This window comes from Corythoichthys intestinalis, chromosome 5, assembly GCF_030265065.1.
Source record: "Corythoichthys intestinalis isolate RoL2023-P3 chromosome 5, ASM3026506v1, whole genome shotgun sequence".
NCBI classification, from domain to species: Eukaryota; Metazoa; Chordata; class Actinopteri; order Syngnathiformes; family Syngnathidae; genus Corythoichthys; species Corythoichthys intestinalis.
The window spans coordinates 13,583,611-13,600,281 of NC_080399.1; the positions used below are offsets into that span (position 1 = coordinate 13,583,611).

The 16,671-nt window shown below is 37.9% G+C and overlaps 1 protein-coding gene across 1 annotated transcript in view; it reads left to right on the forward strand.

Annotated features, from left to right (window-relative positions):
• Positions 1-5,442: 5,442 nt before the first annotated feature.
• Positions 5,443-16,671, forward strand: part of LOC130916385 (cellular retinoic acid-binding protein 1) — a 41,956-nt gene continuing 30,727 nt past the window's right edge. The window contains exon 1 of the mRNA XM_057837083.1: positions 5,443-5,607. Coding sequence (XP_057693066.1) covers positions 5,538-5,607 — 70 coding nt within the window. The 5' untranslated portion in view covers positions 5,443-5,537. The remainder of the gene's footprint in view (positions 5,608-16,671) is intronic.

A 16,671-nucleotide genomic window follows, 5' to 3' on the forward strand; every position in this document is an offset into this window, starting at 1 on the left:
TCAACGTTCTGCAATGTTTGTTATAAAAATACATTACGTTTGAACAACAAATGCCTCTGCGTGTAACAATACAGTGGCAAAAGTGAAAGTACTGATTTGATACGTTTACTCAATTAAGTGTTAAAAATGCGTAAACATGCTAAAAAAAAAGAAAGGTCAGGAACAAAATGAATACAATGAATTTTTTATGCATGGTTATCAGGAAAAGTTGAGGTAATTGAAGTGTTCATTTTAACAAACATTTTTTTTTTTTTTAAATCTAGTTGTGACATAGGTTATGATACCAAAACTAAAATGTTTCCATAACTTTGCTCATGCTTAACACAGACAAAGAAAGCTGAGCTATTTTATGATAACAACTGGGGGGGGGGGGGGGGGGGGGGGGGGGGGGGCACACTTCTATGTATGTTTTTGGCTCTGAAAATCACCACAGTGGATATTAAAATATATGTTATAAACAGAATAAATACATATATATGTTGAAAACGTTTTTTTGAAGAAGGCACCATTGGAACGAAAAAATAAAACTGTTGAAAAAAAATGTTGTAAAAAATGAAGGTTATTATCTTTTGATGTCTTCAGATAGGTAAGACGTGCTTGCATTGTAGCCATATTATTGTTTGTTGTTGCTGTTGAGCTGCCGCCATGCAGAGCGCTGTTGGAAACTTGTGTGCAATTTATTTTATTGTTGTGAAAAGGGGATGTTAAACTGAGGCTTTAGTTTTCAAAAGTGTTCGTGTGTTATTGCGCCTTCGGAATTTGCATTATAATACACAGGCGCTTTTATTTCCAATACATAAACAAAGAAGTGCTCAAATTTTTACATTAACACCTAAATCAGATGAACCATGGAGAATTTACAACACATGTAAATGTCCCTTCCACTTTTCAAAGGGATCCACGGATAGAAAGACTGGTAGTTCTTAAAAGATAAACATTATTATGAGTTGAAATAATTTGATATTGAAAACCCTCTTTATGTTTTCATTTTTATACAATTTGTAAAATTAGTTTAACTAGTAGGTCATCATTGTTGTTGACATTACAGGGCAGTGACGTCACATGGTTATGCTGCCCGGCTTCCAGAGTATGACTCTAGCGACATGACATCTGTTCAACTCTTTCAGTTTAAACCCGAGAGGAAGATTAATGAGCATGACAGCACTGTCGATATTTCTCAAAACGTGCAGCAAACGGAAAATGAACAGGACAGAGTAGGAAAAAAACCGAAAACGGTGTTCTGCCAAAATGTGCTACACCGGCGAAACGTTCTACAAGAGGTGAATTTGAAACCCAAAGTACTACCGTGCACTTTCAGCCTGTTTTGTTTAGATGTGTACAGACAGAACATAGTTAAGATGCCTTAAGAAAATACTTAAACGTCAAATAAGCGTGGTTCAAATATGCTACGTGACTAATGTGATCAACACATCAACAATCTGCTTTAAAGCTATCACAAGAAAACACTATGCTTAAAAGTGTGAGAGGGAAACACATGCAAAACATATTTTGAGGCAGTGAAAGGGCAACAAAAGAGTCAATAAAAACACAAATAGTACCGGTTTTTTTTTCGGACTATAGACCCTACCCACGTGACGTCACAACTCCGCTCTCCTGAATGGTACCGCCCACTTGTCCGTCAAAACATAGTGTTAACCTGTTACGGCTACGTACATTTCTCCTATTTACGGCGTGTTTTTCTGCTCCTTAACATTAATAATCAAAATGGTGAAGGCGTGTGTGGCTGTTGGTTGCACTAACAGAGAAGATGGAAGGAGAGACTTGAAGTTTTACCGTATTCCGAGGGATCCAAAGAGAAGAGCGAAATGAACGGCTGCAATTCGACGTGAAAACTGGGCACCAAAAAATCACCACAGACTATGTAGTAGTCATTTTATATCCGGTAAGATGCATTTAAGATATACTTAGAGGGTTTTGGGCTGACAAATAATCACAATTAAGATCATTGCGAGGCTAATCGCCGACAACATACGACGTAGTACGACATAGTTTCAAATTCAAGATGTTTGTGACTTCCCTTTCTTCATCCATCGTTATTTTTTGAATAATATTTAGCTGGTACCAAGTGAAAGAAACTGGACTCGTCTACGGGGCTGACAAATAACCACAATTAAGATCATTGCGAGGCTAATCGCCGACAACATACGACGTAGTACGAAATAGTTTCAAATTCAAGATGTTTGTGACTTCCCTTTCTTCCACCATCGTTATTTTTTGAATAATATTTAGCTGGTACCAAGTGAAAGAAACTGGCCTCGTCTACGGGGCTGACAAATAACCACAATTAAGATCATTGCTAGGCTAATCGCCGACAACATACACGTATGTATGTAGTGAGAGTGCTATCGCTAAACCATATAAACATTAAAAGCCTTAACTCCATTGACAAATGACATGAAATACATTAGACTTGACAGTGGATGTTAGCAATAACAAAAGATTTTGAATTGAAAATTTCGTAACTCACCTTTCCAAGCACAAGATAGATTCCTGCCAAATTTTCGTGGACGAGGACCTGTTTCACCCAACCAGCAACGAAGTATTTATAAGCCTCCAAGCTCTTGAAGTTTTTCAAATTTTCGTGAGAATAGGCTGATTTTGTGTGGACAAGATAATTGTAAATATCAGCATAGCAGATGTCAGGCAGACAGGGCGAAGACAGTGGGTCGAAAAACATCGATTTGGGCATCAAATATGGATCTGGCGACTGTATAGAACGAAGCTTTTCCACATAACGCCTTTTATGCAACACATCCAGTGAGTTTACGGCATCAGAAAGCACCGGGTCTTCCATGAAATGCATTTTAAATTCCTCGATCAATTGAAAACAATGCTAATACAGAGACAAAATGACGGACAAGTGGGCGGAACCACACAGCGAGCACGTGGTTTTGTGACGTCGGTGGGTAGGGTATATAGGGCGCACCTGACTATAAGCCGCCACCTACCAAATTTGAGCCGAAAATGGCTGTTGTTCATAGATAAGCCGCACCGGACTATAAGCCGCAGCTGTCCTTACTTTATTATGGGATATTTCCATTCAAATATTTTAACCGGTAACACTTTATTTGACAGCGGTGTCATAAGACATTCATAATTATGACATGACACTGTCATGAGCATTGATAAATGCTTATGACAGATGTCATTTGTCAGGCAAATTATCTCACTTTTTGGAATTTCTCACATTCCTCCATAAAATCACCATAAAATGTGATCTGATCTTTGTCAAAATCACACAGATGAAAATACAGTGTCTGCTTTAACAAAAACTACCCAAACAATTATAGGTTTTCATATCCTAATGAGGATAGTATGCAAACAATGACAGAAGGGGGAAAAATAAGTAAGTGAACCCGCTGCCTAAGGAGACTTAAAGAGTAATTGAAACCAATGTTTACCAAACATTTTAAGTCAGGTGTCTGCCCAATCACTGATGAGTGGTTTAAAGCTGCCCTGCCCACTATAAAACACACACCTGGTAAGAAATGTCTTGATTAGAAGCATTGTCTGATGTGCGATTGTCTGCGATCAAAGATTGTTGATTTGTATAAAGCTGGGAAAGGATACAAAACCATCTCTAAGAGTCTAGATGTTCATCAATCGACAGTCAGAGAAGTTGTCTACAAATGGAGAGAGTTTGGCACTGTTGCTTCTCTCTCAAGAAGTGGCCGTCCACCATAGATGATGCCAAGAGTTCAGCGCAGAATACTCAGACAGGTGAAAAGAACCCTCGCGTGTCTGCTAAAGACCTACAGAAATCACTGGCACAGTCCAATATCTCTGTGCACACATCAACTATATGTAAAACTATGACCAAGAATGGTGTTTATGGGAGGACTCCACAGAGGAAGCCACTGCTGTCTAAAAAAAAAAATTGTTGCTCGTTTAATGTTCGCAAAAAGGCACTTGGACACTCCACAGATGTTTTAGCAAAATATTTTGTGGACTGATGAAACCAAAGTTGAATTGTTTGGGAGTGACACGCAACGTCATGTGTGGAGGAAAAATGGAACAGCTCACCAACATCAACACCTCGTCCCCACAATGAAGCATGGTGGAGGGAGCATCATGATTTGGGGCTGTTTTGCTGCCTAAGGGCCTGGACAACTTGCAATCATTAATGGAAGAATGAATTCAAAAGTTTATCAGGATGTTTTGCAGGAAAGCCTGAGGTCATCTGTCAGGTAGTTAAAGCTAAAAAGATGCTGCAACAAGACAATGATCCGAATCACAGATGTAAATCAACATCAGAATGGGTTCAGAAGAACAAAATACATGTTCTGGAGTGGCCAAGTCAAAGTCCCGACTTGAACCCCATTGAGATGCTGTGACATGACCAAAAGAAAACGATTCATACCAGACATCCCAGGAATCTATCTAAACTACCGCAGTTCTGTAGAGAAGATTAGTCCTGATCGATGTGCCAGACTGATCTGCAGCTACAGGAAGCGTCTGGTTGAAGTTATTGCTGCCAAGGGCGGGGGGTGGGGCATAAAATATTAAATGTGATGGTTCACTTACTTATTTTTCCCCCTTCTGTCATTGTTTGCATACTACAGTATACTCATTAAAATATGAAAACCTATCAATGTTTGAGTAGTTTTAGTTGAAGCAGACACTTTTTTCATCTGTGTGATTTTGACAAAGATCAGATCACATTTGATGGTGATTTTCTGCAGAAATGTGAGAAATTCCAAAAGGTTCAGGTACTTTTTCATACCACTGTGCGTCATCACTCCGGGCGTCCATTAAACATGGCGCTCTCCATAGTTTTAGTTAGAGTTTTAAATCAATGGCAATATGTTATGTTTCTAATCACATATTTTAGTAAAAAAAGAACACTTGTGGCTTATTGTTAGAGCCTAAGAGTCTTTAAGTCCAAAGTTCCCTATAAAGAACCCAAAGTAATGTCACAATAGGCTGCTCAGATGTTTGGTGCCAAACATTTGAACTTATCGATGCTGTGACTACTGACAAAATCAAACGTATGAATTCCCAAGACTGTATGTTGTGTGTCTGCACTCAATTATCTGCTCACATTCAGCCAAAACCCTCAGAACTCATCAGTTGATGAACAATGACCTGAATAATATTGTGTAGAGACCAAACTTTTTAAAGCAGAAAAGAGAAATGTAGAATAGTAAGGTCAATCACCCGACCTGAATCCGATTGAGCATTCAGTCTCCCAAAATGAAGGGGAAATGTCGGCAACTAAGTATCAAAAAGTGGAAGTTTGGTGTATATTTTTCAGTTTGTCGCAAAACTTTTAGCACCTTCTCCCGAAATGTATGCACAAGAACTAACATTGTCTGCGTTTCTGTCCTCGATCTTTTGACATTGAAATGAAGGTTCCTTTTTTCCGCGAGATGAACATTTTGGTGGAGGCGAGCCCCTGCAGAGGAGGAGGAGGAAGAGGAGGGTGAGAAAGAGTGACAGAGGAAGAGAGAGAGTGAGGAAAGGAGTCTAAGTGGAACAGGTTCTCTGTGGTATTAGCTCCACCTCAGTCAGCAGACATGGCCAACTTTGCCGGCATCTGGAAAATGAAGAGCAGCGAGAATTTCGACGAACTTCTCAGAGCTTTGGGTGAGTACACCTTCCTCCATTTTCGTGATCCTCACATCCATCGCACACACACACAAAGCCACACACTGTTGGTCTTTTGGGAATGGCATGCCGGACCTCCGAACAACATGGCATTGTTTGGAGCAGCTCCCTGGGAAAGGACGCGCAGATGATGATGATGATGATGATGCTGCTGCTGAGGATGATGATGGATATAAAACGACAGATGCGGAATTTAAGCCTAAACACAAGCCAGTCATTGTTAAGCACAATATTGTTCTCGTTTAAGCCTTTTAACTAGGCCACGCATGTGTCGTCTTCACCCTTTAATAGGTCTTAACTGATGACTGTGCTATGGTTTGGGACACATTAAGTGGGTCATTCAATTGTTTGTGTTGCAGTGCTGAGGGGGAACGATGGGGATGAGGGGGTGCTAGGAATAGATGGGGTAAACCCAAATTTTGGGGAACTCCAACAGTTTCGAAAATCGTGGCAAAACTTGGCACCTCAAATTTCATTTAAGAAAGATTTGAGTATTATATACTGTCAGTGGGTTGCACATGTGCATCAAATGTCCAGATTTGGTGGATTGCATCTCACCTTCTGATGTAAGTTGGCATATTTTACAATAAAGGAGCCAAAGACTTGAGTAAAACTTTTTCTGTAGCGACAACGAACCAAGGTTATTATCATTGACAAAAATGAACGAAATGAAGAAACCCAGAATTGAGCAACTTTGGTTATAATCCCTTTATTCATTCTTGAGTTATCTTGAACAAAATCATACGTGCAGACATATGGAACTGAATACATAACCTCCGCTTTCCGTAGGTTTCAACTACTGGCTGAGGTAAAAAAAATTATTTATTATAACCAAAGGTGGATAGCGTAGCCCAAAAAAATACTTCAGTAAGAGTAGCCTAACTTCAAAAATAATGTTAAAAAAGTAAAAGTAGTCATTCAAAAAATATGCTCAAGCACAAGTAAAAAAGTAAAAGCATACTCAAGTAATAAGTAACATTGTGAGTAACGGCTTACAATGTATGGTTTTTTAAAAGCAATTAGGGTTGTTCCGATCATGTTTTTTTGCTCCCGATCCGATCCCGATCGTTTTAGTTTGAGTATCAGCCGATCCCGATATTTCCCGATCCGATTGCTTTTTTTTTTTTTTTTGGTCCCGATTCAGTTCCAATCATTCCCGATAATTTTTCCCGATCATATACATTTTGGCAATGCATTAAGAAAAAAATGAATAAAACTCGGACGAATATATAAATTCAACATAAAGTACATAAGTACTGTATTTGTTTATTATGACAATAAATCCTCAAGATGGCATTTACATTATTAACATTCTTTCTGTGAGAGGGATCCACGGATAGAAAGACTTGTAATTCTTAAAGTATAACTGTGACTTTGTATATTGTGACTAAATATTGCCATCTAGTGTATTTGTTGAGCTTTCAGTAAATGATACTGTAGCCATTTAACTCTTCTGCCCAAATGCATGATGGGAAGTGCAACCATGACTGTGTGTAGTGGTACCAAGTGATATATCTTCTCTGCGTTGGGAAATAACATAGGGGGTTAAGAAAAAGATCAATTACTACCTTTTTATCCCAACATTGCTTCCCACAATATTTCTAATTGTAGGGAGAGGAATTGTAAAGCTTTAGCCAATTAAAAAAAGGCTCCAAAGGCTGCCATAATTCACTCTACTCATTTTATGCTGCCTTTTAGCTCCATATAGATGTAAAACAGCGCCATTACAGATTGAACGCGACAATGCGTGAGTGGGTCATGCAGCGCATGCGTTAATTGTGTTAAATATTTTAACGTGAATAATTAAAAAAAAAAAAAAATTTAAAAAATATATATATTAATTACCGACGTTAACGGGATCAATTTGATAACCCTACCTTAAGCCTAAACTAAAGACTCTGGATGAGTGCAACATATTATGTCTGTAACATTAAATACAAATAAAAAACGATTTAACTAAAAAAAATATATATATTAAATAAAAAGGCATGTCCGATATTTTTTCGCCGATTCCGATACTTTGAAAATGACGTGATCGGACCCGATCGATCGGCAAGCAATAGTATATATTTTTTTCTCAGCACATCATCTATATGAAATGTTATTATTATACTATACTATAACCAGTGTTGTTAATCTTACTTTAAAAAAATATATTAATTACAGTTAAAAATTACTTCTCCCAAAAAGTAATTGCGTTAGTAACTCAGGAGTATGTAAGAGTAATTAGTTACTTGGCAAAGTAACTGGTGTTACCTTTCATGTTTCATGTTTTTTTTTTTTTTTTTTTTTTCATTTCCCTGCCCCCCCAAAAAACATAGGTCACACTATGTGAAATTCAAAGGGTTTTTGGGACAACTGGCCTTAGCCCAATTTTTTCACCCTAAACTTAACTAGACACAGGGGTATTGTGAATATTACTAGATAGTAACCTTTGCTATGTTTGGAAATCATTTAATGTAGTGAATCAACCGTTAAAGTTGTTAAAATTGCTCCCGTTATTGCATTCGTTCCCTTCTATCTACTTTCGACATGTGAAAGTTTTAAAACTGTTTCATCATTTAAAGATAGATTCAAGTGAAGATTTCGCCGATTTAGAAGTATTTTAGATAAAAAAGTTACTTAGGTTCGCTAGGAAAGTTCTCTACAACAGAGCTTTTCTGAGAAGTCTACTGTTTTAAGATGGCAGCTGTTTACTAACGGCGGCAAGTCGATCATTTTGCATCTAGTTCTATATACACGCGATGCCTACCGTAGAATCATATGGGCGTGGTTTGTAGGGCATCGGCTACAGTCTGGTATTGTTGGAGCAACCTAGCATTGCGTTTGCAACGGCGTCACAACACCCTTGCTTCCTCCCCACTCCCGCTCTGCTCTCTCGTCTCCGTGAGTCCGTGTCCCTCAGACTTTTCTCGCGTCATTCAACCAACGTAGTTACACATCGAAACGCACGCCTTTAAATCTTCAGTAACGGTAATGGCGTTGCAAAGATGAGAAAAGTAATTAGATTACTCACGACTGAAAAAAATAGCGCCGTGAGTAACACTCTAATACTCTAACACCGTTATTAACAACACTGACTATAACCTATTACATGTGGATATCAGGCCAAAAAAGTACACGTAAATCATTTAATTCTGACTAGAAATATCTACAGAAATGAAACATCACCCACCCAAAAGAATGAGTGCCCTCTAGAGGAGAAAACATTTATAACCATGAAATTAAAACAATCACCTCCGATTTTCCGATGTCTATGGGTGTCAAATAAAAACTGAGAGAGAAGTTGAAATCCGCGCTTTTGATTGAAATAGTTCATTTTTTACGGTCGCTATAAACAGGCAAGTGCCAGGATTAGCGATCAAGTAGCATAGAATAGGATGTCAACATATCCATACTTACAGGTGTTTTCATTAATATTGGGTTCCCCACCCCACTTAGCCGGAATTGTGTACTCCCCCCCAATTATGTCTCCTTTTGAGTCACCTTCCCACTTCTTTCTCCTCAATTATAAGCAGAGTGGGTAGTAACGCGTTACATTTACTCCGTTACATTTACTTGAGTAACTCTTTGAGACAAATGTAGTTCTAAGAGTAGTTTTACTAAGCCTTACTTTTTACTGTTACGTTACTCTTACTCCGCTAGTTTGGGCTACACTCATTACGTTTTTCCTGTTTATTCTACATATTAGATTTTACTTTTTTTTTTCCAGCGATGCCAACAGTAGCTCTAACGGTTTCACCAATGAGATGTCGCAAAAATACTCACATGACTCAATTATACCAATCAGGATCAGGCGTGCCGTTCTATGATCACGCCGGCCTGTTCAATCACATGGCGTCTTTAAAGCACTGCAAAAAAAAATAAGTATTTGACATAGAACGCTGCCCTCAACGTGACTCGAAAACGAGGATTTTCACCTCCCTCCCAGTTTTTATTGGCACCAATTGACCACGGAAACAAAAACTTGACATGATGCTCTTAACAGAAATGACAGATTCCTATAAAACATCTAAACCTCTAAGGTCGTCTGGAACCGGTCTCCTGTATGTTCCAAGAACAAGAACCAAGCAGGGTGAAGCAGCATTTGGTTATTATGCTCCTCACCTTTGGAACAAGATACCTGAAGGTCTGAAGTATGTCAAACTGTTAGCTCCTTTAAACAGGGCTAAAAACGCTTTTATTAAGCACAACATATCCATAACAGTCTATATATTTCAAGCTATTTGCTTTCTATTCCTCCGTGCTTTATCTCCATTGCTGATTTCAATTATTATTATTATTTGTAGTAGTAGTATATTTTTTAAAATTCTATTCGTGATCAAATGCGATTTTTATGTACAATTTTATTTCCTGTTTCGATTGTCTTTGTCTTAACATTCTAATGATTTAAATTTTTATGATCTTCATGTAAAGCACTTTGAATTGCATTATGTTGAATTGCAAAACCGGAGATATGATGCTTTTAATTACATAATAGATACTATGAAGGAACTATTCAACTATTCAAACTAGGAACTGTTTTCTCCACTAGAGGGCACTCATGCTCTTTGAATAAATGATGCTTTAGTTCTGCAGATTTTTTTTTCTCTCACCAGAATTCAATGTTTTTGTTTTTTGTCTTTCTTTGCCTTAATGCGGATATGTAATAGGTGAGAGAAGGGGTCCCCAAACTTTTTCCTGTGAGGGCCACATAACCCTTCCTTTCTCTGATGAGGGGCCGGGGTCGATTGCAGGAGTGCCTAAATGTAAAAATGTATTGTTTTTCAGAAAGCCACAATCACACAACCCTTTCTGGATTCTTCACGGAACAAAAGTAAATAAAATAAAAGATAATATAATATAATTAGGGCTGTCAAAATTATCGCGTTAACGGGCGTTAATTAATTTTTTAAATTAATCACGTTAAAATATTTGACGCAATTAACGCAGATGTCCCGCTCAGACAGATTTAAATGACAGTACAGTGAAACGCCCACTTGTTGTTATGGAGTTTTGCCACCCTCTGCTGGCGCTTGGGTGCGACTGATTTTATAGGCTTCAGCACCCATGAGCATTGTGTAAGTAATTATTGACATCAACAATGGCGGGCTACTAGTTTATTTTTTGATTGAAAATTTTACAAATTTTATTAAAACGAAAACATTAAGAGGGGTTTTAAGATAAAATTTCTATAACTTGTGCTAACATTTTTCTTTTAAGAACTACAAGTCTTTCTATCCATGGATCGCTTTAACAGAATGTTAATAATGTTAATGCCATCTTGTTGATTTATTGTTATAATAAACAAATACAGTCCTTATGTACCGTATGTTGAATGTATATATCCATCTTGTGCCTTATCTTTCCATTCCAACAATAATTTACAGAAAAATATGGCATATTTTATAGATGGTTTGAATTGCGATTAATTACGATTAATTAATTTTTAAGCTGTAATTAACTCGATCAAAAATTTTAATCGTTTGACAGCCCTAAATATAACGTAATGTAATGTAATGTAATGTAATGTAATGTAATAGAATAGAATAGAATAGAATAGAATAGAATAATAGACAATAATAACACTATTAATTAAACAGATAATAACCAAATAACCCTCTCTGGGTTCTTCACAGAAAAAAGCCAAGAAATAAATAACACTATTGAAAAATAAATAAATAAATAATTTTTTGTTCAGGGGGCCGGACCAAATGTGGCTGCGGGCCGTAGTTTAGGGACCCCCGAGTATAATATAATAACAACTCATATTGATGACTTTGTGCTGAAAAAAAAAATACCAGTTTAATTTTTCAAAAATCAAACATCGGAAGCAGTTACTCACAATTTTCCTCATTACTTGAGTATTCTTTTCACCAAATACTTTTCCGCTTGTAATCGAGTACATTTTTTGGATGACTACTTATACTCTTACTTGAGTAATATTATCTACTCTACCCACCAGTGGTTATCAGGCCCCCAACATGGTGTCCACGGGTAAATAGAATTAGCTAACAACAGCACCACTGTGTTCATTGGTAGCATAGGCATTTAATAATGTATTTTCTTTTCCTCTTCTGTCTGCTTCCTTCCTTTCTGTCCCCCCATAACTCCTTCCTTTTCATTGCTCTCTCCTAATAAATATAATGAACAACCATGATAGGAGTATATCAAACATGTGATACATTAAAACTGTTCAGACTATAAGGACACTCAGTCTCAGATTTCTATTCTCCATGTCTAAGCAGCTGAAAAGGACAGGTTTAAAAAAAAAAAAAAAAGCCATGTGATTGCTATCATGGAGTCATGTGATTATTGTTGCGATGTCTCATTGGTGAAACTGCTCGGGCCACTGTGGGCATCTTCGGCAAAAATAAAGTGAAAGCTAATATGTATAATAAAGAGGAGAAATGTAACGGCTGTCGTGTAGCCCAAAGTAGCGGCGTAAGAGTCGCATTTCATCTTCACAAATCTACTCAAATAAAACAAAAAAGTATAGCTGATAAAAGTACTCTTGTAATTACACTTTTCTCAAAAAGTTATCCAAGAAAATACTGTATAACAGAGTCAATGTAATGTGTTACTACCCACCTTTGATTATAACCTTGTGGTGAACTCACTGCACACCAAGCAACAGTTCATCAGATAGTTAAAAAAATGCACAAAAAAGTGTATTTACTAGTAAGCTGTTTCATGCTGCTGCCTCTCCCCGTCTAAATAGGTTAAATGTCTATCAATGTCAATGGCACTGAAACATGATAATTTAATTCAAGTTAACTGTCAAACTAAACAAAAATGTGTGCTTTAGCTTGACGTTAACACACAAAGGAAAACATCATACACAACTTAATGAATAGCAATATAGACATTTGTCTACAAATGGTGCATCAACACATGTAGACAGGCAATATAATAAAATCGATATAATGTTACTGCAGTTTAGTGCCTCACTTACAGCACTTGTGAAAGTCTTCTACTTTTCTTCAAGTAACTCTGCTGTTCACACTTGTCTCTCAACCAAATTGTATCCTGGATAACCTCCCGGTGGCCACATCATTAGAAAGATGCTGATGGGAAGTGGCAGCTCCCTCTGCACTGGAATCCACATTAGTAATGCCCCCCACCATATTCCCTTTCCCTAGCATCTTTTAGTAACAAGCAGAAGAGTGATGCACTCCAACAGATGTAGGTTGAGGATTGAGGTGCATCTCCTGGGACCGTCACAACAAACCTGTAGCTATGGTGATGGGGCGGTCCAGTAAAGCGGAATCATCTTAGAACATGAATGTGGCTGTTTAGCAGCTAAGAACAAAATATAGTTAAGCAAACAATAATACATGTTATACTAATATTATGAAAAAGAATTATGTTGTTCAGTTTTTTCTTAATGGAGTATGTGGAGATTCTAAACTAGAATGCATTTGTCAGTGTGTAAATTTAGAACAGGAAATGGCATTTGCTAAATGTGCTTGTTTTCTCAAAATGATCAAATATAACAAAATATGGCATCATGCAACATGATCCACATCACAATTCCAATCCTGATCATGTAAATTCGCTTTGCAAAAGTACAAACTAATGAAATCGTTATGAATATTATCATTTTAAAGACCCTTGTCAGAAACGTTCTGATTATAAAGTCCTATATTATCCAGTTATCCCTCGTTTTTTGCGGTTAATAGGGACCAGAACCTGCCACAATAAGTGAAAAAAACTGCGATGTCGCGCCCCCCCCCCCCACCCCCCCAAAAAAACTTTTTTTTGTGTGTGTTCAGATTTATCATTGGAACGAGATACATATAAGACATGCGTTTTTACTTTTTCCCCAAAGTAAAAAAAAAGCCAAAAAAAAATACACTCACCGGCCACTTTATTAGGTACACCATGCTAGTAACGGGTTGGACCCCTTTCGCCTTCAGAACTGCCTCAATTCTTGGTGGCATAGATTCAACAAGGTGCTGGAAGCATTCCTCAGAGAGTTTGGTCCATATTGACATGATGGCATCACAGAGTTGGTGCAGATTTGTCAGCTGCACATCCATGATGCCAATCTCCCGTTCCACCACATCCCAAAGATGCTCTATTGGATTGAGGTCTGGTGACTGTGGAGGTCATTTGAGTACAGTGAACTCATTGTCATGTTCAAGAAACCAGTCTGAGATGAGTCCAGCTCTATGACATGGCGCATTACCCTGCTGAAAGTAGCCATCAGAAGTTGGATACATTGTGATCATAAAGGGATGGACATGGTCAGCAACAATATTCAGGTAGGCTGTGGCGTTCCAACGATGCTCAGTTGGTACTAGGGGCCCAAAGAGTGCCAAGAAAATATTCCCCACACCATTACACCACCACCACCAGCCTGAACTGTTGATACAAGGCAGGATGGATCCATGCTTTCATGTTGTTGATGCCAAATTCTGACCCTACCATCCAAATGCCCCAGCAGAAATCGAGACTCATCAGACCAGGCAATGTTTTTCCAATCTTCTATTGTCCAATTTCGATGAGCTTGTGCAAATTGTAGCCCTCAGTTTCCTGTTCTTAGCTGAAAGGAGTGGCACCCGGCGTGGTCTTCTGCTGTTGTAGCCCATCTGCCTCAAAGTTCGACGTACTGTGCGTTCAGAGATGCTCTTCTGCCTACCTTGGTTGTAACGGGTGGTTATTTGAGTCACTGTTGCCTTTCTATCAGCTCGAACCAGTCTGGCCATTCTCCTCTGACCTCTGGCATCAACAAGGCATTTCCGCCCACAGAACTGCGGCTCACTGGATATTTTTTTCTTTTTCGGACCATTCTCTGTAAACCCTAGAGATGGTTGTGCGTGAAAATCCCAGTAGATCAGCAGTTTCTGAAATACTCAAACCAGCCCTTCTGGCACCAACAACCATGCCACGTTCAAAGTCACTCAAATCACATTTCTTCCCCATACTGATGCTCCTGTTTGAACTGCAGGAGATTGTCTTAAACCATGTGTACATGCCAAAATGCACTGAGTTGCCACCATGTGATTAGCTGATTAGAAATTAAGTGTTAACGAGCAGTTGGACAGGTGTACCTAATAAAAAGGCCGTTGAGTGTATATCATAGATATACAGTACATATTTTTTAAGCACTTCAAATGTAATAATTATGATGAGTTTTAAACATGTCACTGTCACACCTGTATTTTTAAACAAGACGAAAGTAGAAAAATGCTTGTCTTTATTAAATGCTTCATTGAGTGAGTCCACTCAAATCCGCTCAAGCTGCTCACTTACACACAATGTGTTGCCACAGCAACTGCTTAACAAGTTAACGCGTGACGCGCTTTAAAGTTTCGGCTTACAAGCGTCTCTGGCAAGATCAAACCATAACTGTGTTTGAATCATCGCTAACTTTCATAAGCAACTCCAGTGCACTGCCCGACCAAGAAGTGCGGCATAAACGAGAGTAAGAGACTACGTGATTGCATCAGGACAGATCTATAAAATACTGCATTTATTTATCAATTTATTTATTTTCTAATTTAAAAAAAAAATCTGCGGTGGACTGAGGGCACGAAGTTTGAAGCGTGAAGTAGCGAGGGATCACTGTACTACATTTTCATGGACATATCCACATAACACTTCAAACCCTCACAACCCATAATAAAATTCATCACGGTATCTCAGTAGAACTTTATCACTGTCTCAAAATCCCAAAAAATCCTTATCACTCATCCAGTATCTTTATGACAAAACATCTATTCCCAATTTACAACTCCCAAGGTACACATATTTCATAAAAACATAATGCTTGTAATCCCCATAGTATTTATAAATCCTTGAAACACAATATTTGCATCATACCTTTTGTCTATTACATCACCAGGGTTCACATAATCCTCAAGTCACACATAAAATCACTATGAGCCAAGTAATAAAAATCATGACCAGAAAAGAAAAATTCCATTTTCAGACAACTCCTACTCCAATCGATAAATTATCAGTAAGTACAATCTCTTTTCGAGTAACACGTATCTTCAGTACAGCACAACCTCATTCAGAATAATCACAATTGCCTGTAGGGGTGTGACAATATCGAAAAGGTGATATATCACTACAGTTTGTAGCCAGTGCTTAATTTGTAAATCATAAGGTGCCAGAACGCAAAGTACTTATGACAGTGCAGGGACAGCTACAGGTCCCGGAACATACGCAGAAAATGGTGCTGAAAACAACACACAATGCCCACAATTTCAGATAATATCCATGGTATAAATGTTATGACAACAATTTACAATTATTTGGGCTATTCTCTGCACAGCACGAGCAATTGCCCACATAACCACAGGTGGGACTTACAGTAACGTACAGTCTAACTTGTAAAACATAAAAAAAAAAAATTGAGATAATAAATACACACAAACCCATTCTTTTGCGTGTTTCATCCGCCCCTCCACCCCCATAAGGTTATCGATATGCTTCAACCAAGAATCCATATATCGTTTTAAAAGGATCAACGGATATAAAGACTTGTAGGGTTTAAAAGATAAAAGTTATTATGATATTGAAACCCCTCTTGATGTTTTCGTTTTCATACAAATTGTAAAATTACTTAAACTAGTAGGTCGCCATTGTTGTTGACGTTGCAGGGCGGTGACGTCACATGGCCATGCTGCCGGACTTCCACAGTGTTACTCTTTAACTACATAAACATGTCATCTGTTCAACCCTTTCAATTTAAACACGAGAGGAACATTAATGAGCATGACAGCACTGTCGATATTTCACAAAACGAGCAGCAAAAGCAAAATGAACAGGAGAGACGGGATGAGACCAGACGAGAGTAGGACAAAACCGGTGTTTTGCCAAAATGTGCTACACCAGCGAAACATCTACAAGAGGTGAATTTGACACCCAAAGTATTACTGAGCGCTTTCAACTTTTTTTTGTTTATATTAGGGCTGTCAAACGATTAAAATTTTTAATCGAGTTAATTACAGCTTAAAAATTAATTAATCGTAATTAATCGCAATTAATCGCAATTCATACCATCTATAAAATATGCCATATTTTTCTGTAAATTATATATATATTCTGTAA